Source organism: Diabrotica virgifera, chromosome 1, assembly GCF_917563875.1.
Source record: "Diabrotica virgifera virgifera chromosome 1, PGI_DIABVI_V3a".
NCBI lineage: Eukaryota > Metazoa > Arthropoda > Insecta > Coleoptera > Chrysomelidae > Diabrotica > Diabrotica virgifera.
This window is the reverse complement of record NC_065443.1, coordinates 291,509,815-291,535,975: the sequence shown is the minus strand read 5'-3', so window position 1 is coordinate 291,535,975 and position 26,161 is coordinate 291,509,815. Positions and strand designations below refer to the sequence as shown.

General features: G+C 33.0%; 1 protein-coding gene across 1 annotated transcript; it reads left to right on the top strand.

The window, feature by feature from the left end:
• The first annotated feature begins 518 nt into the window (after positions 1-518).
• LOC114329748 (uncharacterized) lies at positions 519-25,845 on the top strand. The gene is made up of 3 exons (XM_028278944.2): positions 519-683; positions 9,597-9,758; positions 25,684-25,845. The coding sequence occupies exons 1-3, from the start codon at positions 588-590 to the stop codon at positions 25,843-25,845; spliced, it is 420 nt and encodes a 139-aa protein (XP_028134745.1). The 5' UTR covers positions 519-587.
• Positions 25,846-26,161: the final 316 nt, after the last annotated feature.

The following is a 26,161-nucleotide window of genomic DNA, read 5'->3' as shown; positions in this document are numbered from 1 at the left end:
CAAAGATGGAACCTATGTAGCCCGATACTAGGCCGAAATGCTATAAATGACATGTCCGGACACGATACAGTAATATAAGTACAGAAATACCCCTCACCAAGATGTCCGAACTTAGACTGTTTTTGCTTCCAGAATGTTATACCAAAGGTAAGATATTTTATTACTTGCAACTTAATTTATACTTTTTATGTTGGAACGAAATATTTCAATAATAATTTTTATATCTATATCATCATCATTATTCTCCAATTATTTAATAATTAACTCAAATTTTACAGACTTCTGAATGGGAATACTATTCTTGAATTATTAAAATCGTTTTAATGGTCTCTATAGTCTATAGTATATATATAATATAGTCTATATTTCCAAAAATTTTAAAAATTATTGATAAAATCTGCGAGATGATGTTGGTTATTACTGTCATTATTGGTATTATTTGCTTTCAGTTTCATACAATTGTAAGTTGTTTAATTGAAAATTTAATTAAAATATACATATCTACCATTTAGTTTTCAGCAAAAATTTTGTACGATATTCAAACACTGGAAATTTGCAAAGATCCCGAGTACGCTCATATTGACAACATGGTGAAGAAACTCAGAATCTCAAGATACAATCGAACAGTTAAAATGTTGGAATTTCATATTGAGGCAAAAGATCCCATCGACAAAAATGTCGAGGTAAGTTATCTATAATACAATCATCAACATCATCATCAGCCTGTTTTATGACCCCTGTTTGTATTCAGAGGGCACCCTCTTGTGCAGTATGGATCCAATTTGTCTCCATCTTTCGTAAATCGTCTTGCGATCGGTGGTGAAGGTGGTCTTACTCGGCTTCGATCATCTGATCTTGGTCTCCATTCGGTTAACTTGCTTATCCACCTTCCATCCTTCATCCTTGCCATGTGGCCAGCTCATCTCCATTTCAATCTGCAAGCTCTCTCCACAACATCTGCAACTCTGGTGCTGTTTAGTAGGTCTTCGTTTGTGATCTTGTCTTTTATTGTTATTCCTATCATTGAACGCTCCATCCTTGTTCTCTCTGTACTATTCTTAGTTTTAAAGCATTCGTTTTTGTTTGTGCGGTTCAACACCGTACGTCATTAATGACAGAACACACGTGGAGGATTGCAGGTCCTCAACATTCCTACATGGTTGGGTCTTGAAAGATATCAGTTTCCCTTTCAGCGATTTGTACTTGCCATAAGTTCAAGGATCCCCTTCGATTGATCAGTGGAGAAACTTTAATAGACTTCCATAAGTTGCTAACTCTGGCCTGTTGAATTGGTTAAGTAAATAAAACACTCGTTATTTAGCTAGACTGTAATGAAATGTGAAAAGGGCAAGAAATAGAACATTTAAATGAGTTAACAGCTAGAAACCGTAAAACCGCCACAACACATAATCTTTCCACACTCTACCCGCTTTATTTGCAATTTTGCCGCGTGAAGAATTCTCTTCGAAGAAGCCGGCGTATTCAAGAAGATCTTTGCGTTTTGCATGTGTTCTTAACGAATATTGATAGCTGACTGACGCTTGCCTGTACACTACACCCCGTTAACGAATTTTTCCGTTGGGTTGGGGTGTTTGGGTCTTTGGAGGCGGAGATTAACATTCTTGGAAATTGGACTTCTTCATGCACTGAGTAATAGATTTATGTTATTTGTCAGAGGCGTCGTGGTAAAAATATTATTGGTAAAATAGAATCATGTGTTTGGTTAAATAGAATTTGCTTGGAGACTACAGTTCTCCAACAACACGGATCGAATACTTTCCACTTCAGATTTATCGGTATGTTGCCATCTTTAAATACGTTTTCAAGAGCTCCATATGCTGTCCATTCATGTGTCTTGATACCCCTCCTGTTTGGTTGTTCTTGCCTATTCTAATTTCGTGTCCAAGGTATATTATGTATTTATCAAAACGTTCTACTTAATCTTTCGGAATTTTTAAATTGTTGCTAGTAACGAGGTTCGTCATGTATTTTGTTTTGGGGATGTTTATTTTTAAACTGATTTCTCTGCACGTTCTTTCCAGTTCTTCTAACACGGTGTTGATTTCGCCTAGGTAATCTCATATCAAAACTGTGTCATCAGCATAACTCAGATGGTGCAGTCTTTCTCCGCAACACCCAGTCTATCCCCTTATGATCCCAATCAAGGGTATTAAAAGTATGTTTTAGGGCAGTTCTAAAAAAGCTTTGGTGATAGTATGTCACCTTTTCTGATACCTCTTTGAATTTTTATTTCGCTACTGTTTTCGTGTAATTTTATTTCGTTTGTGACAATTCTATAAATATTGTATACTAATCTGGAATATGTAGAGCTTCACGATATTCGATAAAAATATCGATATTGTATTGATATCATATCGAAAATCAACACGATACCGATAAATACAAACCTTAGCAATATTAATGTCGATACGATACTCATTATCTGAAATCATACTCTTGTATTGTCGATACGCCTGCCTCGATATTATTGAGAATATCGATATCGAGAGAAAAAATAAAACGCCACGTGAGTGCTGCATACAGTGGCGTAGCTGACAGGCCCGCAAGGCGGGGGCCCCAACGTTAGGAGGGGCCCCTTAAAGCCTTCAAGCTTAATACTTCTACTTTCTTTAAATTTGGAACCAAAACATATTTTTCTAATAAGCATCAAAATAGGGAATTTGGAAGGAAGTAATGCAGCGGGTAATTGACGTATTGTCCGAGTAAAAAATATTGTGAAATAGCTTTAAGCCGGTGAAATATGATATTCTTCAAATAAAGATATATTAGGTCAAACGTTTAAGAAGCGGCCCTTTGAAAGCATCTGTGTTTTTACGGCCAGACCTCCCGCATATCTATTCACAAGTTTCGTGCAAAAACTTAGTTTTAGTTCGGTAGCAGTGTAGTACTGGAGTGTACGTGTGTTAAGTGATACGAGTGTTTTGTTTGCTGTAATTATTTTGAATATTGGTTTAGTATTTCGTTTGGAGAGTGTCAAGTGTTGATTATTGTAATTTAATTAATGTGAATAGTGATGTGGCGCCCGTGGGATAATGTAAACATCGCGTACGATAACGCTGATATTGTAGAAATTGCCAGTGCTAGTATGAATGTAATTAGTAAAAAAAGTGCTCGTAAAGAAGATTCGAATGCATTTAAATGCAGAAACACAGCAAGTATGTTTGAATGTATACAAAAATCTACGTACGAAATTCGGCTTCGATGAAACACTATTGGCACAAACCACCTCTGATTTAACAGAAATTCCACTTTAGTGTATATAAAATAGTTAAAATGAACCCTACCATCGCAAGAAACGATGTGACTACAAATTTTCAAGACCTTTAAATTCTTCACTTGTAAAACTATTGAAAACCACAATATACGACTGCTACAATAGCAATGAAATACCTACAATAGAAATAATAAGAAAGAACTTGGAAACAACCGGTCGAAATATGAACTGCTGTGAGAAAACTCTTCAAAATTGGATAAAAAATTGGCTTTAAGTTCAAAAAATAAATAAACGTCAAGCAATTATGGAAAGCCAAAGAATAGTCAACAGACGTAATATGTACCTAGAAGAAATTACTAAATATAGGCAGGAAAATAGGAGAATTTATTATTTAGATGAAACTTGGTATGATACCCACGATACAGTAAAGAAAGGATGGACAGATGGTTCAAGCATGTGCATACCAAAAATGCCTGCAAATAAAGGCTCGCGGTTAATTATTATACATTGCGGAGGAAGTGAGGGATGGGTTCCGAATGCTTTAAAATTATGTGGGAAGAAATGGAAGATTGTAACTTTGTTGACTACCACAAGAATATGGAAGCTGACATTTTTGAAGATTGGTTTGAAAACTCGCTGATCCCAAACTTGGAGAAAAACAGCGTAATAGTGCTTGACAACGCTTCCTATCATTCCCGACAGCTCACTAAAATACCAAATACATCTTCAAAGAAAGCTGACCTGCAAAATTTTTTAATGGAAAATGATTTGTATTTCGAAGATTTTTACACAAAAAAACAACTTATTGAAGTTCTACACACGAAGCAATTTAGAAAATTATACGCTCTAGAGAGTATTGCAGAAAAGCATGGACACACTATATTGAGACTTCCCCCCTACTTTTGTGTTTTCAATCCTATTGAGTTAATTTGGGGACAATTAAAACCAAGTATAAGGCGTTCAAATACATTTTCTAAATTTGACAAAAAGGTAATTAAGATAATTAAAAAAGAAGTAGCTAATATTACCAAAGTAGACTGGCAGAAAAGAATCGCCAAAGTGATCAAAGTGGAAGAATATTATAAGAAGATTGGGCACTTCCACATTAATGGTGGAAATAAATTTATTATTGAATTGGGCGATGATAGTGACGAAGAAAATACGGAAGAAGGAGAAAATGAGTTAAGTGTATCAGTATTTTAATTGTTGTGTTGTGCAATTCATTTTCCAAGCATAATTGTAGTAATGAAAAGACTCAGTTAAAAAAATATTTTTAGGTTTTGTATTTTTAATAAATAAAAAAAGAGCGGGGACATGCTTGCATTTTGTGCTGAATTTTAAAAGTTTTGAACTGTATACCTAAAGTAATTTTAGATCTAACTGTGTTTTTATAAAGTTCTTTTAGTATCAGTAATTCTAACAATAACAAGATTAATTACATATAAAAGCTCTTCTACAGTATTTCTCATGATCATCTTTCAGTGCGTCACAGTTTTTCGATTTCTTTCTAACGCATTAAATTGTATGTGACAGAAAAAAAGGCACGTCGGTGATTACATTTCGTCGGTGACATTTTTATAACATTTATTCTAGTTATTCTAGTTGTCGATAGATGGCGCCATAATAAAAAAATATTTTTTTTTTAATTAGATAATAATATTACAAATATAATCTGTATAATTTATAAGACTATACAAATCAAAGAAAATACCATTTTATAAATGCAAAAAACACATTTGATTTGTTTTTATTCCAAACTGAAAATAAAATGTGACAACTGTCAAATTTAACTAAAATGTCATGTTAGAATAAATGTCATAAATGTATATTATCACGGACTTACCCATTTTCCTATCATTTGTTACGCACTGAAAAATGATCATGAAAAGGACAATACATCAGTTATTAATGCAAGCATGCGGTAAGAGGGAGGTCCCTGTGAGGTTAAATGTTATTAAAAAATCGATAAAATTAATTTTAACACATACAGTATTATGTCCTGCTTTAACGGTATTTACCTAAGTCTAAATAAATATTTTTCCACCTACCTCTACCGAAAGTATACTTTTCCGGACCTGATTGTAGGGAGCAAAGTTGTACTTTTCCTCCCTAGGGAGGAAAATATTTTTCCTCCCTAGGGAGGAAAAGTAAAAGTGACGTCATGGTATTTCATTCATAATATAACTTATTGACGCCCTTTACAGTATCTATTTTCTATTACGTAAGTATCTATACATTTTAACGTTTATTTAAAAACACTCTGTATTTTGCAGAATGGTAAAAAACAGTAAATTTTTATTCTAATTTAACAATGTTTACATTAATAATTTGACTTATATTTGACAGTTGACAGTTATATTGTACCTACTTGTTAGTTTTAGTTTTAATAAATTTTGTTGGTTAGTTACATAAATAAATTAAGTAAAAATGAAAAAATGACTTGTTCTTTGAGGAAGGTGGAAAAACCATATGTATAACATGGGAGTAAAGTGCTTTTTCCTCCCTCGAATGATTACTGCCCTCCGCTACGCGTCGGGCAGTAAACTTCATTCTCGGGAGGAAAAGTAGCACTTTCCTCCCTTGTTATACAAATAGCTATTTCCACCTACCTCTACCGAAAGTATACTTTTCCGGACCTGATTGTAGGGAGCAAAGTTGTACTTTTCCTCCCTAGGGAGGAAAAGTAAAAGTGACGTCATAATATTTCATTCATGAAATATAACTTATTGACGCCCTGTACAATATCTATGTTCTATTATTTAATTCTCTATACATTTTAACGTTTATTTAAAAACACTCTATTTTGCAGAATGGTAAAAAACAGTAAATTATTATTCAGATTTAACAATGTTTACATTAATAATTTGACTTATATTTGACAGTTATATTGTACCTACTTGTTAGATTTAGTTCTAATAAATTTTGTTGGTTAGTTACATAAATAAATTAAGTAAAAATGAAAAAATGACTTGTTATTTGAGGAAGGTGGAAAAACCATATGTATAACATGGGAGTAAAGTGCCTTTTCCTCCCTTGAATGATTACTGCCCTCCGCTACGCGTCGGGCAGTAAACTTCATTCTCGGGAGGAAAAGTAGCACTTTCCTCCCTTGTTATACAAATAGCTATTTAACTACATATTTAATTACCAGAAAACACCAGCTGCCGGCCTAATATAGCTTAAAGAAGAACAACCCAAAACTACAAATCTTACCTATTACACTATATAGATTGCTTGAACAACTCTTACTCTTTCCGGGTGCAATTTAGCGTTTCGTAGACACGCTTTCGTAAAGCAAAAAGGTTTACACGACAGTCGATGAATGTTGAATTAATAATTGTAGTACAAAATGGCGTCACGTCAAATTCTTAATGTAGGTGTGCAATTAATTTGTTACGCATTTCGAGAAGAAATCGAAATATGTTGTTCTAATATTTTTGATTTTATTTTTCAAGTAATTTTCAGACATTTTGGGTTTATTGATATGTTGTAGAATTGCTTGCAATGCTGCTCGTCTCGCTTGTAGATTGCGATAAAGCTAGGTTTGCGGATTCCATAATACATCATAGTTTTGATAAGCATCCAAAAATCTTGCCATATCTGCATCTGACCATTTTTCAGTCATTTTTTTCCCAAAATTACAGCTTGTCGCACTAAAAACAAAAACTTCATACACGCTAGAAGTACTCTACTCAGCTTTCGGCACGTTGTGTTTCTGTTCGACGAGGTGTTTACACACTCGATTCCAGTCGTTCGACATCGATTCGGCGACAATCGCCTATCAAAAGTAGACAGTTCTATTTCCGTTGAATCGACTCATTCCGCCGAACGGACAAGTCGATTTATGATTTACATATTCAATTTGCTTTCGATTTAATAATCGATCTGTGAAAACGCGCCTTTAGCTAGGGATATTTTGTATGTCCCAGCGGTTTTTTCAAGCAGCGATGGTACTAACGAATAAAAGATGCTCTAAAAGATAAAAATATCAAAAAACTCATTTGTGTGAAAAGATGGATGAATAGCTCTTTAAAGGATAATAATAACGTGTGATCCAAAATTATTGTCACCATAGGTGGCTCTGAACGACAGAGATAGCTATACAGTGCATGTCTATTCTTAATTCAGATATACTTTCCAGTTTACGTCAACTTTGCAGTATATGTCAACTTAACAAGAAAAGTTAGGTTATGTAGAGATGTTGGAGTGTTATAATTTTGTTAATTCTTTTTATTTTTGATTAAAGTTCTGTGTTAAAGGTTCTGACTGATTTTTTATGTTTGACTGATGTTTTATAATGTTAATCAAAATTAATTGATAAACCAATGATATAAATTCAGATTAAAACAAGACATACACATACGACATACGTAATTTTTTGCACGGCAAGCTTTGATCCCAATAATTGTGGATCGCTCGTTATGTTTTGTGAGGTTACAATGTAATTTATATTATTTCTTGTATATTTTTTTTGTGATTTTTTTAATGAAGATAGTGAGAAATGAATAAATAATTATTGTTTTTTTTTATTAATTTAATCCTTTTTATGGCGATATTTTATCGAGTATTGTATCGATATCTTATCGAAATCAATATCAATACGATATTGTTATAAGAAAGTATTGCCGATAGCGATACACGATACGATACTTCATTGGAATAACCAATACAATACTTAATACTTAAAAAATATCGACATCGTATCGTATCGTGAATCTCTAGGAATATGATGGAACCGATGTGATCCAGAAGGTTGACATGTTAAAATGGAACTGGGCAGGACACATAGGAAGAATAGAAGACAACCGCTGGACAAAGTGAATTCTCGAGTGGCGACCAAGGGCAAGCAACAGAAGTAGAGGCGGACCTCAAACAGGGTGGACTGATGCCATGAAGCGAATGGCTGGTCACGAATGGATGCAAAAAACAGTAAAGAGATATGAATGTACACACCTAAGACAGGCTTATGTCCGACGATGGATGGAATAGTTGTTGATGATGAATCTGGAATAATCGCTTTCAATGCGACTTTCATTTAATGCTTCAATTACATTAGTTACATGTTTATTAAAAATGACGGTAACTTATACAGAGTGAGTCTGTAATTTGGAATAAATTCAATATATTAAATACTAATTGTTTTTTAGAAAAATGATTAGACCCGTCGATTAGTATTTCAAATTGTTCTTTTTAACATACAATAATAATGTATACAAGGTGTCTCAATTTAGACATATGACGTCATCGTTGATTTTCTTAAATAGCAACACTGTCATTTTCATAACTGTTTTGATAGGGTGTGTAAAGTTATGCATAACAACCGCAAAATATCAAATTTTTATTCTCTAGCATTTACAAGATAATCAAAAATAACAAAGTTATGTCTGTAATTTGGAATAAGTTCAATAATTCAAATACTAATTGTTTTTTTGAAAAATGCTCAGACCCATCGATTAGTATTTCAAATTGTCATTTTTGACACACAATAATAATGTATACAGGGTGTCCCAATTTAGAGATATGACGTCATCATTGATGTTCTTAAATGGCAACACTATCATTTTGATAGCTATTTTGATAGGGTGTGTAAAGCTATACATAACTGCAAAATTTCAAATTTTTAATCCCCACCATTTACAAGATAATAAAAAATAACAATTATTGTCCTCAATTATTGTCAAATAACCAATGGGCAACATTATGAGCATTTGCTTAATTGAAATAATTAAATTCAATTATTATTTGATTACTTGATTTTCATAACTTTGTTATTTTTTATTATCTTGTAAATGGTGGGGAATAAAAATTTGAAATTTTGCAGTTATGTATAGCTTTAATTACACACCCTATTAAAACAGCTATCAAAATGATAGTGTTGCCATTTAAGAACATCAATGATGACGTTATATCTGTAAATTGGGACACCCTGTATACATTATTATTGTATGTCAAAAATGACAATTCAAAATACTAATCGACGGGTCTAAGCATTTTTCAAAAAAACAATTAGTATTTGAATTATTGAATTTATTCCAAATTACACACATAACTTTGTTATTTTTTATTATCTTGTAAATGGTAAAGAATAAAAATTTGATATTTTTCAGTTATGTATAACTTTACACACCCTATCAAAATGACAGTGTTGCCATTTAATAAAAATCAACGATGACGTCATATCTCTAAATTGGGACACCCTGTATACATTATTATTGTATGTCAACAACGACAATTTGATATACTAATCGACAGGTCTGAGAATTTTTCAAAAAAAAATTAGTATTTGAGATATTTAATTTATTCCAAATTACAGACTCACTCTGTATAAGATAATTAAGGAACAATTTAAGCAATATTTTAGGGAACAATATCGGCAGCGAAATGGACGAATGGAAAATGGTTGAGTATTCCTTTCATTCCATACATACCGGACATATGCAATTTTCTTTTTAAAAACTATCCTGATCAGGTGTCGTTCATGACGACAGGTTTCGGAGATGCTGACAGATGTCCATTTCCCGCAGTAAGTATAAAAAATCAGTATTGTACGATCATTCATAGCGAGCACACGTATAATTACAGGTGCTTAAATAGTGATTAGGACAAGTTTTTTGTGACAATTATTAATAAACTAATTTCATACCAGGCTAAATAAATAAAAAACCCAGTGTTGTGAAGTGTTTATTGTTTTGTGTTTGTATGGTGGTAGTTTAACAATAATGGGTGAAAACTCTCCCCCTGATAAAGGGGGAACCCAAAACATGGACCAGGAGGAAGAAAACGAAAAGACCAAGGAACCAGAAAAAGAAATCAAGCTGTTTAATCTACAAAAAAGGTATCTCTATACGGATAAGGTATATGCATTCATTGAAAAATAAATGCGGAGCAGATTGGAAAAATTCACCCCATGAATGTAGGTCACCTTTTTCATAAAAAATTAGGAATTAAGAATATTCTTAACATTGACAGAGTAGGAAAAAATAGGGTAAGAGTACAACTTCAAAGCCCTAAAGATACAAAATTATCTAGTTAAGAATGAGAATCCAAAAAAGAGGAACAACTAAAAGCATGCATTCCAAATAACCTGCTTCAAAGAAAAGCCATCATCAGAAACGTAGATACTGCTTTCAGTGATGAATATCTTTTCGAAAATATAATATCCAATATATCAGTAACACAAGTCACTCGACTTATAAGGAAAGTTGATATAAATGGAGAAAAAGCATATGTACCTAGATAACTGGTATTACTTACTTTTAAAGGTAACATTTTACCTAGATATGTATATATAAACAGCGTGGCCTGTTCCGTAGAACCGTACGTGCATAGAGTTTTCCAATGCTTTAAATGCTTGCAACATGGACACATAGTTCGTAATTGCAATAGTACAAAAACGAGAAGCATTAACTGCTCACAAGAGAAAAACGATGATCATAACTGTAGAGACCCACAAGACAGTTATTGTATACACTGTAAAAACTTTGAGCACAAATCCATATCCAAACAGTGTCCAAAATTTAAAGAACAAAACGAAATTAAAAGACACATGGCACAAAACAATTTAACTTTTTTGGAAGCAAAGGAGTAGTAGCGGATAGACACACTTATACGATCCCGGTGTAAGTCAGATCTATTTCAGGGACGCGACCCTGCTCACGCAAGCCATGGCTATCCAACAAACCTAGAGATGCATCAAGTCAAACTAGTTTGATTTTACTCAACAAACTTGACTTGACTTGAAAATCAAACTTTTTGTATAAAATAGTTTGACTTGACTTGATTTCGATATCTTTAGGTTTGACTTGAATTCAAACATCTTCAAACGGTTTGAAAAGTTTGAATATTACGCAACGTGTTTATTTTCAATTTTAAATGAGACCACCTACGCTTTTATTTGTTCACTGGTGGATCAACAAGGGGAGGGTGGGGGGAGGGGTAGGGGAAATTCCCCCTCCCAACAAGGTCCAAAAAAATTTTTTGACAAATTTCAATAAACATAGAAATGTATTGGCTGATACGATATTTAAACCGCAGACAGACAAATAAAACCCAATAAACGCGCCACTTAGGATAATTATTAAGAAAGTTTAATGCATATTTATACATTAATTTTTTTTAAATTTAAACCCAACATTTGTAGCCTGTATCCGAAAATATTTAAATTGTAGATATAAAACCATATAGACCTGGATCCCGCTTACCAAAAAAAGTTGATTAATAGCAAGCTGAAAATTCGTTAATAGCTTAACGGTGTCTAGTCAGACAAACTTTGATGTGTGGGAACACTGGAACAGAAGAAGTTTTAATTGTGGAAAAGGTTAAAAATTTGGAAAGTCAGACTACGTAAACGTTCCATGTATTTTGTCGGACAGAACTTCCAATTGATTTGTTATCATTTCATTAAACTCTCATGCAAAAATCAGACTGGTGTTTATCATCAACTGGGCATTTTAATGAGTGGAACACGAAGAACATGCCAAATGACAGGAATCATGTTGGTTAGTAATAACAGTCTGATTTTTGCATGAGAGTTTAATGAAAGGGTAACAAATCAATTGGATGTTCTGACCGACAAAATACATGGGACGTTTTCGTAATCTGACGTTCCAAATTTTTAAACTGTTCCACAATTAAACCTTCCTCTGTTTCAGTGTTCCCGTACATCAAAGTTTGTCCGACTAAGCTAGTCACTAGACACCGTTAAGCTATTAACAAATTTTCAGCTTGCTATTAATCAACTTTTTTTTGGTACGCGGGATCCAGGTCTAATAACCCTATGGTTAATTTTGAATTTTAAAGAAATACCAACGAAAATACAGCAATACCGACTAGAGCAATACCGAGAACAACGACCACTGTTCTCTGACAATACTAACTTTTGTATTGTGGTACATATTTTCGAGTGAACTAGCAGCTTGGTTCCACATGTTTTTTCGACCTGGCCCTAAGATAAATAAATGCCTTTTTTAATAAAAAAAGTCATACAAATTCTAAATAAGTTTATTTTGAGCTGTCCATTGAAAAACCAAATAGTCTTATTTTATTGTAACCCTTAAGGTCATAGGCGTAACATGTCGCTTATCAAAATGTTCAATTTGTTTTAAATGTATCAATTTTTTTCAAATCCTGAGAAAACTAATAAGAATTTAAAAAAAATTTAAACGCAGCTTGAAAGATTACATTATTTCTGAGGGACGACATCCCTGAAAACTTCTATATTATATAATGTGTATTTTAATAAGATACAGGGGTGAACATAAAAAGGAAAATTTAGTGTTGTTATTAATTGCAAATATTTCATTCAAAACAAACTTTTTATTTATTCTAATAGACTTTCGGCCCTCGGTAATAACGCAATCTTTTAATCTGCGTTTAAATTTTTCAAAAATACTTATTAGTTTTCTCAGGATTCGAAAAAAATAATATCTACATTTAAAAGTTTTAAATTAAAACACATTGAAAATGTTTACTTTTAGGTGACACTTATTGTATTATTAATTTTCTTATCTTAATTGGCAACTAACATGCCTATCTCGACAAAAAAAGTATATCTACTAAATAAATTATTATTCAAACGCTTTCAAACTAGTTTGACAAACAGTTTGAATTTTCAAACCTGTACGATTGACCAGTTTGACTTGACTTGAAATATTTGTCAGAAGGATTGGCTTGAGTTTGACTTGAAATTAAGTAAAACTCAAGTCAAGTTCAAACATTCAAGTTAAACTTGTGAAACTCTACCCAAACCCAAATAGGGGAGGTCATGTCCCGATCCAAGTTTCCTACCAAATATCCAAAAACCCTTTCTGATTATCAAACCCACAGGAGTAAACCCAATGCGCCAGAAAAATCATTGGGGAAGGCAACGGGAAACCACTCCAATTATTTCTCCCGAGTAAAGTTAACATGGCGCAATCCAAACATAATCAGAGTATTACTGATCATGGATCTCGGAAACCAAGATCCGACAGGGAAGGGTGCGCACCAGACTGTAGGGCCTTCCCGGTCGTCCACAAGAAACCCTACAATTTAAAAAGTACGACAACTTTAAAAATGTCTAGCAGTACAATCAGATTAGGCACATGGAATGTTAAAAGCCTCTATGCAGCAGGCAAGCTCGGTAACTTAGTTCAACAGGTTAAACGCTTAAAAATTGATATAATGGGCATCAGTGAGCTGCGCTGGCCTGGAGCGGGAACATGTGAACAAGATGAAGGCACACTATACTATTCTGGAAGTGTAGAAGATGACGTACATCATAGGAATGGAGTTGGCATATTTATAACATCTAAATTCAAGAAATATGTTAAAAATTTTGTACCTGTGAACGACAGACTAGCGATACTCCAATTAAATAGTAAACCATTTAATGTCAATTTTGTCCAGATATATGCCCCTACTTTAGAAAAGAAATATGACAATGATGTTGAATCATTCTATAGTCAATTAAAACAGACACTTAACAATCTAAAAAGGAACGAAATCACATATATTATTGGAGATTTTAACGCTAAAATTGGTCAAGGACGAAGATCTGACCTGATAGGTGAATATGGACTAGGGGAGAGCAATGAAAGAGGCGATAGATTATACCAGTTCTGTCAAGAACATGACATGATAATCGCAAATACATGGTTCAAATTACACAAAAGAAGATTATATACATGGAAGGGACCAGGAGATAACTCACTTCATATAATTAGAAATCAGATAGATTATATTCTAGTAAACAAGAGATTTAAGAATGGTGTCAAGCGATTAACGACATATCCTGGTGCAGATATCAGTTCAGACCATAACCCTATAATAGCTGCCATCCAAGTGAAGCTCAAATAAGTCGAAGAAAGCCTCAAAACACCCAAATTACATATATCAGCATCCAACAAAACACTAATAGAAACTGACTTGAATAATCAGCTAAAGAATTCAACAAATGGAAACAATACAGAAATATGGAATGCGTTTAAAGATCTTACCTGGAAAGTAATGGAAAAATATACAACAACGATGCAGAGGCACAAAAAACCACAATGGATGACTGACGAAATCCTGGAATTGATGGAGCAGAGAAGAAAACTGAAAGATAACAAAAGAGAATACAAAGAAAAACAGAAACTAATTAAACAAAAAATAAAGGTAGCTAAAGAAAAATGGATGGAGGATAAATGCAAGGAATTAGAAAAGTTAAATGAAAACCATGATACGTTTAATATGTTTAAAAAAGTTAGAGAAGTAGCTGGTCTTTATCATAAGAAAAATCCACATAGTATAACCGATTCGTCGGGAAAAATGATAATAGACGAACACGAAATTCGAACTACCTGGTATAATTATATAAATGAACTATATAATGATGATAGACCCGAAGAACTGGAGACTTTAGATGAAGGTGAAGGACCAGAAATACTAAAATCAGAAATACTACATGCTATAAAATTGGCAAAAAACAAGAAAGCCGTTGGTCCCGACAACATACCTACAGAAATGTTAAAGCTCATAAATGAGGAAAACATTGGAATACTAGTCAAACTTTTCAATGATGTTTATTCGACTGGTGATATCCCTGAAGATTGGTTAAAGTCCGAATTCATAACCCTACCAAAAAAACAACGTCCGAAAAACTGTAGCGATTATAGAATGATAAGCCTTATGAGCCACACTTTGAAAATCTTTCTACGTATCATCCACAGTAGAATCAGAGATAAATGTGAAGAAGACCAGGATGAAACACAATTTGGCTCCAGAAATGGACTGGGAACCCGGGACGCACTCTTTGCACTAAATGTGTTATTGCAGAAATGCCGAGATCAACAGAAATACGTATTTGCTGTATTTATTGACTATGAGAAGGCCTTTGATCGAGTACAACATCACAAATTAATTAAAATACTAAAGGATAAAGGAGTTGATAGTCAAGATGTACGAATCATAGAAAAATTATACTGGCGTCAAACAGCGACAGCTTGCATAAATTGAAAATCAACAGAAATATGCAAAATACAAAGAGGTGTCAGACAGGGTTGTAGGTATACTGTCCCCACTGTTATTCAATTTATATTCAGATAGAATATTTAAGGAAGCGCTGCATAATTTGGAATGGGGTGTGAAAGTTAATGGAATTCTGATAAATACAATCAGATATGCAGACGATACAGTTATTTTAAGTGATGATATGAATGGATTACAACACCTTTTAAATGCCATTGACATAGTGGGAAGAGAGTTTGGCCTAAAAATAAACTTTTCAAAAACAAAATACATAGTATTTAGCCGTTTGGCCCATCAAGATTCACGGTTATATGTTGATGGTCATATAATTCAAAGAGTACCCAGTTTTAAATATCTTGGTTTCCATATTACTGAACAACTAGATCCAGATAAAGAGATAAAATTTAGGATCGAGATAGCCCGCACGACATTTTTTAAAATGAGGTCATTCTTCTGTAATGATACCTTGCAACTTCAACTTCGAAAGCGCATGATTAAATGCTACATTTGGTCAGTCCTCTTGTATGGTGTCGAAGCATGGACATTAAAAATATCCACCATTAACCGTTTGGAGGCCTTTGAAATGTGGCTGCACAGACGTATACTGAAAATACCATGGACGGCTATGGTGACAAATGTGGCAGTCCTTAAGAGAGCAAATGCTACCCGCGAGCTGCTTGATAACATCAAATATAGAAAGATGGCCTATTTTGGACACGTAGTAAGGGGAGACCGGTATAATATTCTTCAACTTATTATGATAAGTAAAATCGAAGGACGCAGAGGAATTGGTAGAAAGCAGGCCTCTTGGTTGAAGAATATCCAGGAGTGGACAGGAATAAAGAAAGCAGAACACCTATTTAGAATAGCTCGAGACAGAGACAGTTTCGCCATGTCAATCGCCAACGTCAAGGGGACTTGATAGGGCACGTTAAGAAGAAGAAGGAAGCAAAGGATAGTCAAGCAAAAGACCTTATACATCTGCTGTTACTACAAGGAATAGGTTTGAAGCATTAGGTACGATAAATAATGAAAGTTTTCCACCTCATCCAAGGCAAAACAATGTCAGATATAATATTTCTAAACAATGTACATTCAGTATCCAACAACAAGCACAAAAAGTAATTCCAAGTTAACCTGAAATTTCTTCTCAATTTAAAAAAAGGAAAGCCCAATCTCCTTTAGCTGAAGAAATGTTCCCTTTTCAGTTTGGTCCAAAAAACCCTCTGCCACCAAATGTTTCACACAGTTCCGATCCTGATCCTAATACAGATGAATTTATTAATATTTTTTTCAATTTTTAAAAGTGCAGTCAAAGAGTTTGATTTTTTTAACGATTTAAAGATTAGATAGAGCATACATATATGATAAAATTATTAAATATAATAAATTTAATTAATGGCTAATAAAATAAAAAATAAGATAAAGATTTTACAATAAAATGCGCAATCGGCTATAGCTAATAAGATGAGTTTAGTTAAATGTTTAAATGAAAATATAATTGATATTGCCTTAATTTCAGAGACATGGTTTAAGCCAACTAAACAATATAATTTCAAAGGCTATAAAATTATACGTAAAGATCGCCATGATGGTTATGCCGGTGTGGCAATACTTGTCAGAAATGTATTTCGTTTAGGCAATTCTTAATTGTACCAAGTCTAATAGCATTTTTGGAGGAGATTTCAATGCGCATCATCAAACATGGGAATCTTACAAAAATAACAGCAAAGGCACGGAAATAATAACCGTTTCAGACAACACAGAGTTAGTACTTTTAAATACCGGAGCCCCCACAAGGTTAACAAATAATGGGAATAAATCAGTCGTGGATTTACTTTTGCAACTCCAGATATAGCAATAAATTGTGCATGGGAAACTTTATCTGATGTACTGGGCTCAGACCATTTTCCAATTATTATAGAAATTAATAAAGAAATGGAAAGTAAAGATATCTTAATACATCCTAAAACAAAATGGAACCTAAATAAAGCAGATTGGAGCTTATATCAAGAAATTGCAGATACATACTTCTCACAACACATTAAAAATAACAACAACGTAGATCATAAGTACAACTTATTAGTTGAAGGGATAAATAAGGCAGCAAATGCCTCCATACCCATCTACCAACCTTTTAAAATGAGCAAAAAAACCTCTCTTCCACCATGGTGGGATCAAATCTGCGAAGATGCTATTAAACAAAGAAAACAAATGCTCAAAACATATAAGCAACAAAGCACCATTGAAAACTATATTTAATGTAAAAACGAAAATTCAAAAACCAAAAAGTTTTTCAAATATAAAGCCAAATTATATTGGCAGCACTGGTGTGAAAACTTAAATAAAAATACACCATTGACAAGAACAATTTCTAGATAAAATTTCGCCAGCTAATGCCTTGAATGATACATCACACATATTTACAAAACAAGAACAAAATAATATCAATCATAAAATTTTCAGTGAACCTATCAGTCTGCCAGAATTAAACCATAACATAAAAAATAGAAAGAATACATCACCTGGTTATGATGATATTAGATATCCTATGATATTCCAACTACCAAACAATGCCAAGATGTTCCTAATCCAAATCCTAAATGACATCTGGATTAATGGGGAATGTATAGAAGAATGGAAAAAGACTATTGTAATACCAATACACAAACCAAACAAAAACCCCCACCTATGCGATTCATATAGACCTATTGCATTTACATATGCCATGTATACTCAAGATTTTTAAAAGAATAATTAAAAACCGACTGGAATGGTGGTTAAATACAACTAGCTCTCTGCCAACCACACAATACGGTTTTAAAAAAGGGTTTGGCCCCATTGATGCGGTGACACACTTAGTTACAGACATACAAATATATTTAACTGAAAATGACTACAATGGCACGATGTTTCTAGATGTTAAAGGTGCATATGACAATGTCAACTGGTTCATTCTACGGGAAAAAATGATACAACTACAAATCTCCCAAGAAGTTGCTAACACCATATGCAAATTGTATATAAACAGGCAAGTAGGACTCAGAGGATGTGATGGCTGCCCAGTGAAATACCAAACTGCAAATTTAGGTTTGCCACAAGGATCTGTTCGTGCACCACTATTCTTCAATATATATACCACTAATCTACACTCCTCCATATCTACAGCAACTATGATACAATATGCCGATGATTTTGTTGTTTATGCACGTAGCAAACACCTGGATGAATGCATCAATCGTTTAAACTCAAGCACAGAACTCTTTTTAAGATCCATAAATAATTTAGGACTACAAATCTCCGCTGAAAAATCCAAAGTCGTAATCTTCACCAGGCATAATGTGAAACCAATGCAGAAAATCAAAATAAATAAAATAGAATTTCCAGTGGATTCCAATGCCAAATACTTAGGAGTTATATTAGACAGAAAACTGACCTGGAAACCATATTATATTGAAAAAATAGAGATAAAATGTAACAAAGGACTAAACTTCTTAAAATCCATCATGTGAACTTGGTGGGGAGCAGAACCTCAAACAGCACTAATTTTCTATAGAACTTACATAATATCAATAATTGATTATGGTTGTACACTTTATGGAACGGCAAATAAAACCAATCTACGTAAGCTGGACATTATACAAAACAAAGCACTTAGAATATGTTTGGGAGCAATGAAATCTACACCAGTTGAACCGTTAAGAGCTGAAGCAATCGAACTCCCATTAGAACTGAGAAGATCATTTTTAGCTGAAAAATGATTATTAAATCACTAAAGAAAAATTCATCATTCATTAGTAGCACATACAAGTAAAACGAATACGATTTAACTAAGCCTTTTTGGATACATAAGAACTCTCCTCCTACTTGTGAAGCATTAAGAAACGTGACCCTACAACCACAAACAAAGGTAAATATCGATTACTTTGTTCACTTTGTTGTATTTGATATGAATATACCTCATTACTCTGAATTAGCATCATCTAATAACATAGTTATTAATCAAATTTTAGACCAACATCCAAACTATGTCACAATATACACTGATGGATCAAACAACAGTGACGGCACAGGTTGTGCCTTCGTAATACACAAACGCTATAAGCTACATAAAAACACATCTATCTTCGCAGCTGAGGCAATAGCAATTCTTAAAGCACTAAAATGTGTACAACAGGAAGAGGAACAGAATGCCATTATCTTCTCTGATTCACTTCCTTTCAGTTCTACAAATTTTAAAATCCAATTAAAACACAACAAATGATATTAGCTTTAACATCCAAACAATTATTAAAAAATTACAAGATTAAAATAAATTTACAAAATTCTTCTGGGTTAAAGCACACGTAGGAATAACAAACAATGAAATTGCAGATAAAATTGCCAAAGAACGCATAGAAATGGGGGAACAGATAAATTGCGAATTAACTACGGATGAACAAATAAACAAATCAAAACATAAAATGATGAGAAAATGGTCCTACTGGTGGCAAGAACACCTTTACAAATCCAACCCGTTACACCAGACTAGAAACCAAATTGAGGAAAATACCTTGATACAATCAGTACGATTACAATCGCAAAAGCATAACCACTATTAGTAGAACTAAGTTTGGTCACGCATGTTATCCAGCACACTTACATAAAATCAAAATACTTGAGAGTGTTCATTGTGAAGTTTGTAATAAAATTGGTGACCTGGACCACATCTTTTTTGATTGCCCAAAATATAGGGCTCAATCCAATGAGCTGTTCAGAAAACTTCTACAATTGAACATTGAAAGCCCATATAACATAATAGAGAGTTATTGCCACCGGCAAATAGAGGATCCTTTATTAGAGGATACTTTAATAAAGGACAAATACAGGACGGGTCTAAAAGAGTGGTATTGCAAACGCAGTTAAAGAATCTTTTATTTTGACAAATGACATGAAATATTTTTGTAAATATAAAAATAACCTATAAAATTCCATTTGTTGATAAAAATTAATTGAAAAAGAGTAAAGATAATTGAAAAGAGTAAAGCGTTAAATTTAATTATTTTGTCATTTAAAGATATTTAAAAAACAACATAATATATCCCATAATACTCATCGTTCAATAATATGGAAGTGCAATTGAAAATATTATTTTAGGAGTTTTTAAATACTTTTGCATTATGGGTATATAAAATGGGGAATTTCTGGAGAATATATTATTAGGGAATAGTGGATATCCAGTCCTCAACTACAACTACCTAATGACACAATTGCAGAATATTCAGACAGAAGTTGTGTTTTATAATCAATCACAAATCCCTTCAAGAATTGTTACTGAAAGGACATTTGGTATTTTGAAGAGATTTCCCCTTTTAACATATGTAATGAGATGCAAGTTAACTTTTGTTCAAAGAATAATATCAGCTTGTTCAGTTTTACATAATATTGCAGTAGATAATAGAGAAAACGTTGAAATACTGGCAAATGAGTGTGCTGTTGATATTGATATATTAGAAGCTGTGGCAGTACATTTTCAACCAGGAGCTAATCTAATGCAACTAAATTGTGTGTGTTTGTTTAAAAATATTGTTCGACATTTAAAGCTAGCTTAAACTAATTTTATTTTTATTGGACTGCAGTTTGTTAATAAATGTATAAATAAATATAAATATTATTTTGGTGACTGATTTTAAGTATTTTATGATCATTAGCAGGTTTTAAATAATAAATTTATAAATATATACATACATGCTATTGGCGTTTGATCTTTTATCGTTTAAAATATGTTCATTACGATCCAATATGACCCTCTCTGTTCACCTCTGGATAACTAGTTATCAGGAAGTTTATCTGACAGATTAGATACTAATAGATATCTGACAGAGACAAACTTCCCGTTAACTAGTTATCCGGAGCTGAAAAGACAGATACTAAGGATACTGTTATATAAACTTCCCAATAATTAGTTACCTGGAAATGAAAAGACCTCTAATATCTAATCTGTCAGATAAACTGTCAGAAGAATTAAGCTTTATGGTGGTTTTTTTATTAATTTTTTTTTTGGCAGTGTTTAAATTAACAAATACTGATGGCATGAAATGGATCACGAACAAGGTGGTTCTAGGAGGAATGAAGAAAGAATTGGAGATTGTGTTTACCATTAAACGCATAAAACTGCAGTATCTGGGACACATATGAGAAATCAGCACCGTTACTCCCTGCTGCAGTTCATATTGCAAGGTACAGTCAAAGGTAAGCGAAGACCCAGTAGAGGGAGAATATCAATGGAACTGTTTCCAATCTCAGCTAGCAAGGTTATGATTGCTAATATGATTTGCAACATTCGAAACGGATAGGAACCAAAAGAAGAAGATGGATGAAAATGAAAATGTATTAATACTTGTGATTAAAAACTTTATGATTCTAATATTCTAATCTATAAAAGATTAAATTTTCAAAAATAAATACTTGAACCTTTGTTTTATTTTGTTAACCTGTTGTTATATTATATCTGTTGAATTGAACTCTATTTTGAATCTAGAATTTTAACAAATCCTAACCTTCATTAAAATTTATTGAAATTACCTCTTATTTATATCTATAATAAATATCTTTTTTGAAAAATGTAAAATATATTAGTTTAAATGAGTTAATGATATTCTATGTCTATGTCTGATTATTGTAATTAGTAACACTTTAAAATTATTTACATAATATTGCTTTTTACAACTTTTTGTGATCACTCCAGCTTCAATAAAATGTTCTTTTTTATATTTCTTTGGGGTCAAAACATCAATAATCTATATCTGAGAATATTACTTAGAGTTCTTTTTAATAAGTAAAACCCAACATACAACTTTAATGATGAAAGTTTAACCAAAATCAAATATCAACTCCACAATACATAAATATTAACTGATATTAACAATCCAAAGAAGTGACAAGATAAATTCAAAATACAAGTGAAGTTAGACCTTTCTTCACATTTTTGACACGTTATGTCAAAATAAAGGAACTTTTATTAAAAGATGGGTGTCCTCTGTTTTTCCTTAAATACAGGCGGCCTGTATTTTATTAAAGGACAAAAATAAAAGACGCAATACTGCGCATGCTTATATGTCAAAATAAAGGATCTTTTATTGCAGTCCGACTTAAAAGACGTTGGCAATAACTCTCTAATGTATCTTCTTGCTTTAAACAGAAAAGAGATTTACGATTGTTTGTTATATTTCGTCAGAATAACAAAAATACAAATTTAACAATGCCTTTTGCTGCTACCTTATGTCTTTCCTTAATGTATATATACCTTATCTATCCGAGGCCTACTTTTGATCGTTTATAAAATGCCCTGATCGGCCCCTGGGCTTAATCGTTGTGTTAAGTCCTTGTACTCTCTTTTGAAAAATTTGTATCTGGCTGTGTGGGTTTTACCTTAAAGCCAAAAAAACAGTATAAAAAATTATGTATTTTTTTAATAATCAAACATAATAATTGACATCAATATGTTTTTTTGGTTTTCAGCTATGTAGTTATGTAGGATTTTATGCTTTCGATTTATCATGTCAGGTTCCTCTTTTTCAGTAGCTGCTTGGTAGTTTTTAGTTTGTGGTAAGAGCTTTGAATTTTTTTTTGATAATGCCTTTGATTATAATGCTGATGCGTTTTACATACAGGAAATAAAATAACATGGTCAATAACTTATACAATGTAATCAAAAAATGATAGCATTATTGGTCTGATGACCGTTTTGTAAATTCTGCCTTTTATTTCTTTCCCGATATTTTTATTTCTCCATATTTAAACGTCTCCGTAGCTAAATAGTGTGATGCCTAGATATTTAAATTTCATCAATATTAGGTCTATTATCTGACCTTCCATTTCCAATTTACATCTTATAAGGTTTTGTTATAACCATACATTTTGTCTTTTATAGGGAAATTGATATGGTAAATTTTTGGGCGGTTATTCTAAATTGGTGCAGCAAATCATTCACTTTGAGAGATTAGTATTGCGTCGTCTTCATAGCAGATTACTTTAAGTTGTTTTTTCCCATTTGGTATCTGTGTTTAGTTCTTACTTTTTTTATTATTTCATCCATGATCAGGTTGAACAATAGATGCCTCAAGGAATCCTCCTGTATTATTCAATTGCATACGATAAGTAGATACCGTCTTTTAATTTTACCCTGTCAAGTGCCCTCTTAATATAGGAAACTTCCTCTGTAATTCTCCAAGAACGATTTGTCTCCCTTTTTGAAGAGAGGTATTAGGATGCTTGATCTCCTTTCTTAAGATATTCGATTTGGTTCTATCATTGTTTGGATTAGTTTTAATATTTGTCTGCTCACATATGGTTCTCCGTATTTTAGGAGTTCACTCGGTATTTGGTCGTTCGTTCTCTTTTTTAATTTCCTTAATGCTTCCTTTATATTTCCCTCCTTAATGTTTATTTCTTCATTTCTGGTCACTTCTGGTGTTAATAGTTCATTATCGTCAACTTTAGCAAATAGAGATCGAAAGTAGTCTGCCCATCTTTCCTACTGAATGTGTTCCGTAGAAACCGTGTTCCATCTGGTTTGAGAAACTATGCCAAGTTTCCCTTGTTATTTGTCTGACTGAATTAATCGTTTGTTAACCTTGCCTTCCCCATTTTATCCGGGTTTGGTAACCCCAGAGCTACTGATCCACCTGACAATTACCCCAGCCAGTGTTATTCTACTCACAGGTAATTAAAATAAGCGTGACCCGTCAAAATGGCCCGGTCAAAACAGCCCCGTCAAAAAAGCTCCGTCAAAATAGCCTGGATACAAAATAGCCTCGACAAAATAGCCCATAAACAAAATAGCCACGACAAAATAGATCGCACACAAAATAGCCCGGGTCAAAACAGCCCCAGCTAAAACAGCCCCGGTGAAAACACCCCCAATAAAAAGCTTTACCATTTAACGGAGTACCTACCATTTATTTTAAATTACTATTCTAATTGGAGAATAAGCCACAATTTAACTTAAAAAATATTTTTCTACGGCCGTGCTTAAACAGCCACTTTCCCGCACGCACTTCGTTTCCGAAAGTTGCACTTTGCGTGCGGGAAAGTAGAATACCTTCTAATATGGCATTATAATATACTATTAACTATTACACATGTAATAAACTAATATTTAGATATTATTTACTAATTTATTTCAAATATATCTTATTGTGTTCATGTTTTAATGGAATTAACGCAATAATTCGATGAAATAAAATTACTTTGATATAATACAGTAGAACCCCGCAAATCCGAACCCCGCAAATCCGAACTTTCGGCAAATCCGAACCAACGCAAAGTGAAAAAAAATTTTTTAAATTCAAAATAAAAATTTAAAAACATGTTTATTATGTGAGAAAATAATTGCGTAAGATGCTAGCTACAGTATTAAACACTGGAACACAATGGGTGAATAAAAGCGTCGAGTTAGACTAAACACAATCAATAAAGGAATGTGCATAATACACATTTTCCATGGTATACTATGAACGAAAACATTGAAAAAGATTAGAAACATGAGAAACATAGTGTAATCAATATCCAGATTACAAATTAAATGAATCATTTACATGGCCGAATTTCCATGTCCCCTGACGAAACAAAACTACTGGCGTTAGCGATTTAATATTTCAGTGATCTAAATATTTTTCAGCTTTAGAATATTGGAGGCATAAACGTGCGGATAGGGTTTCATAAAGGGATCGGTGGCAGTCCAAATATTTTAAAAATCATCTTCGTTAGCTTCTTAGGCTAACTTTCGGATAATCCGAACTTTTCGGAATCCGAACAGGCTGTTCCCCCAATTAGTTCGGATTTGCGGGGTTCTACTGTATTTAAAAGTCAAATTAGTAGACAATTACAATGGTTTTAAATCGACGTCGTGGTAACCCATTATATTGAAAGTTTGGTTTTGACAACCTTGTCAAAGAATTAATTTGTGTATTTTCACTCTTGAATAAAAATTGATATGACTCTATTTTTTGTGACTTTTTTTCCAAACGTACGGCCCTAGAAAAAATATTGTTCCTAACTCATGTGGAAAGTGTCTTCCCCGCACTCGACTGCTTGCCCGAACTCCGCTATCGCGTCGTTCGGGTCAACGGCAGTCTCGTGCGGGACAGTATCACTTTCCGCACTAGTTAGGAAAATAACTATTTATTAACGTTTCGACTTCCACTTCAGACGTCGTTGTCAAAATACAAAATATTAATAAATTAAACAAAAATGTTGTTTCTGACGGAGTACCTAAAATAAGTGAATATTAAAACTGCCTAGATTATTTGGGTAACATTTTTATCAAAAAAGGTATAGGTCTTTAAATCAAACATATCTAATTTTGTGGAACACCGTATTACTTATTACTACTTTAACCTGTCCTATTTAATTATATTGTGCTCTATATTTAACACAAAATAAATCAGATTGAGTGCCATAAATTGCTCATGTTTTAGGGTAACCATACACTACACAACTATCCGATGGTTACGAAATTTGAAGTCAATAGTTTAGTACCAATAACTGGAAGATTCATGTTTAGAGTTAAATTGAGAAAAATACCAACTAAAAAACTTATTTATTGTATTGAAGGTACTACCCTACAAACAACACTGTAAGACTACAAAAGTTGCTTAGCAATACTAGCCAATGTATATTTTCTTGAAAATTATAACAAGGTGCTTAGCATTTTTAAAGTTATACCTAAAAAATTTTACTAAAATTTTATTTTTTTCTTTATTTTCATTTTATACTTTTAGTAGCTTAAATAGTACAAGTCAGACGGCTCAGTGGGCAAAGGCGCACAGTCGGCTCCATCGTCAAATCTAGCGGATATACGATCGTGGTTCGAGCCCCAGCCCCAGTCATTTGAAATTAATAAATAGGCCAACGTCGTAGTATAAAATTCTATATAGAATCTACAATCTACAACTT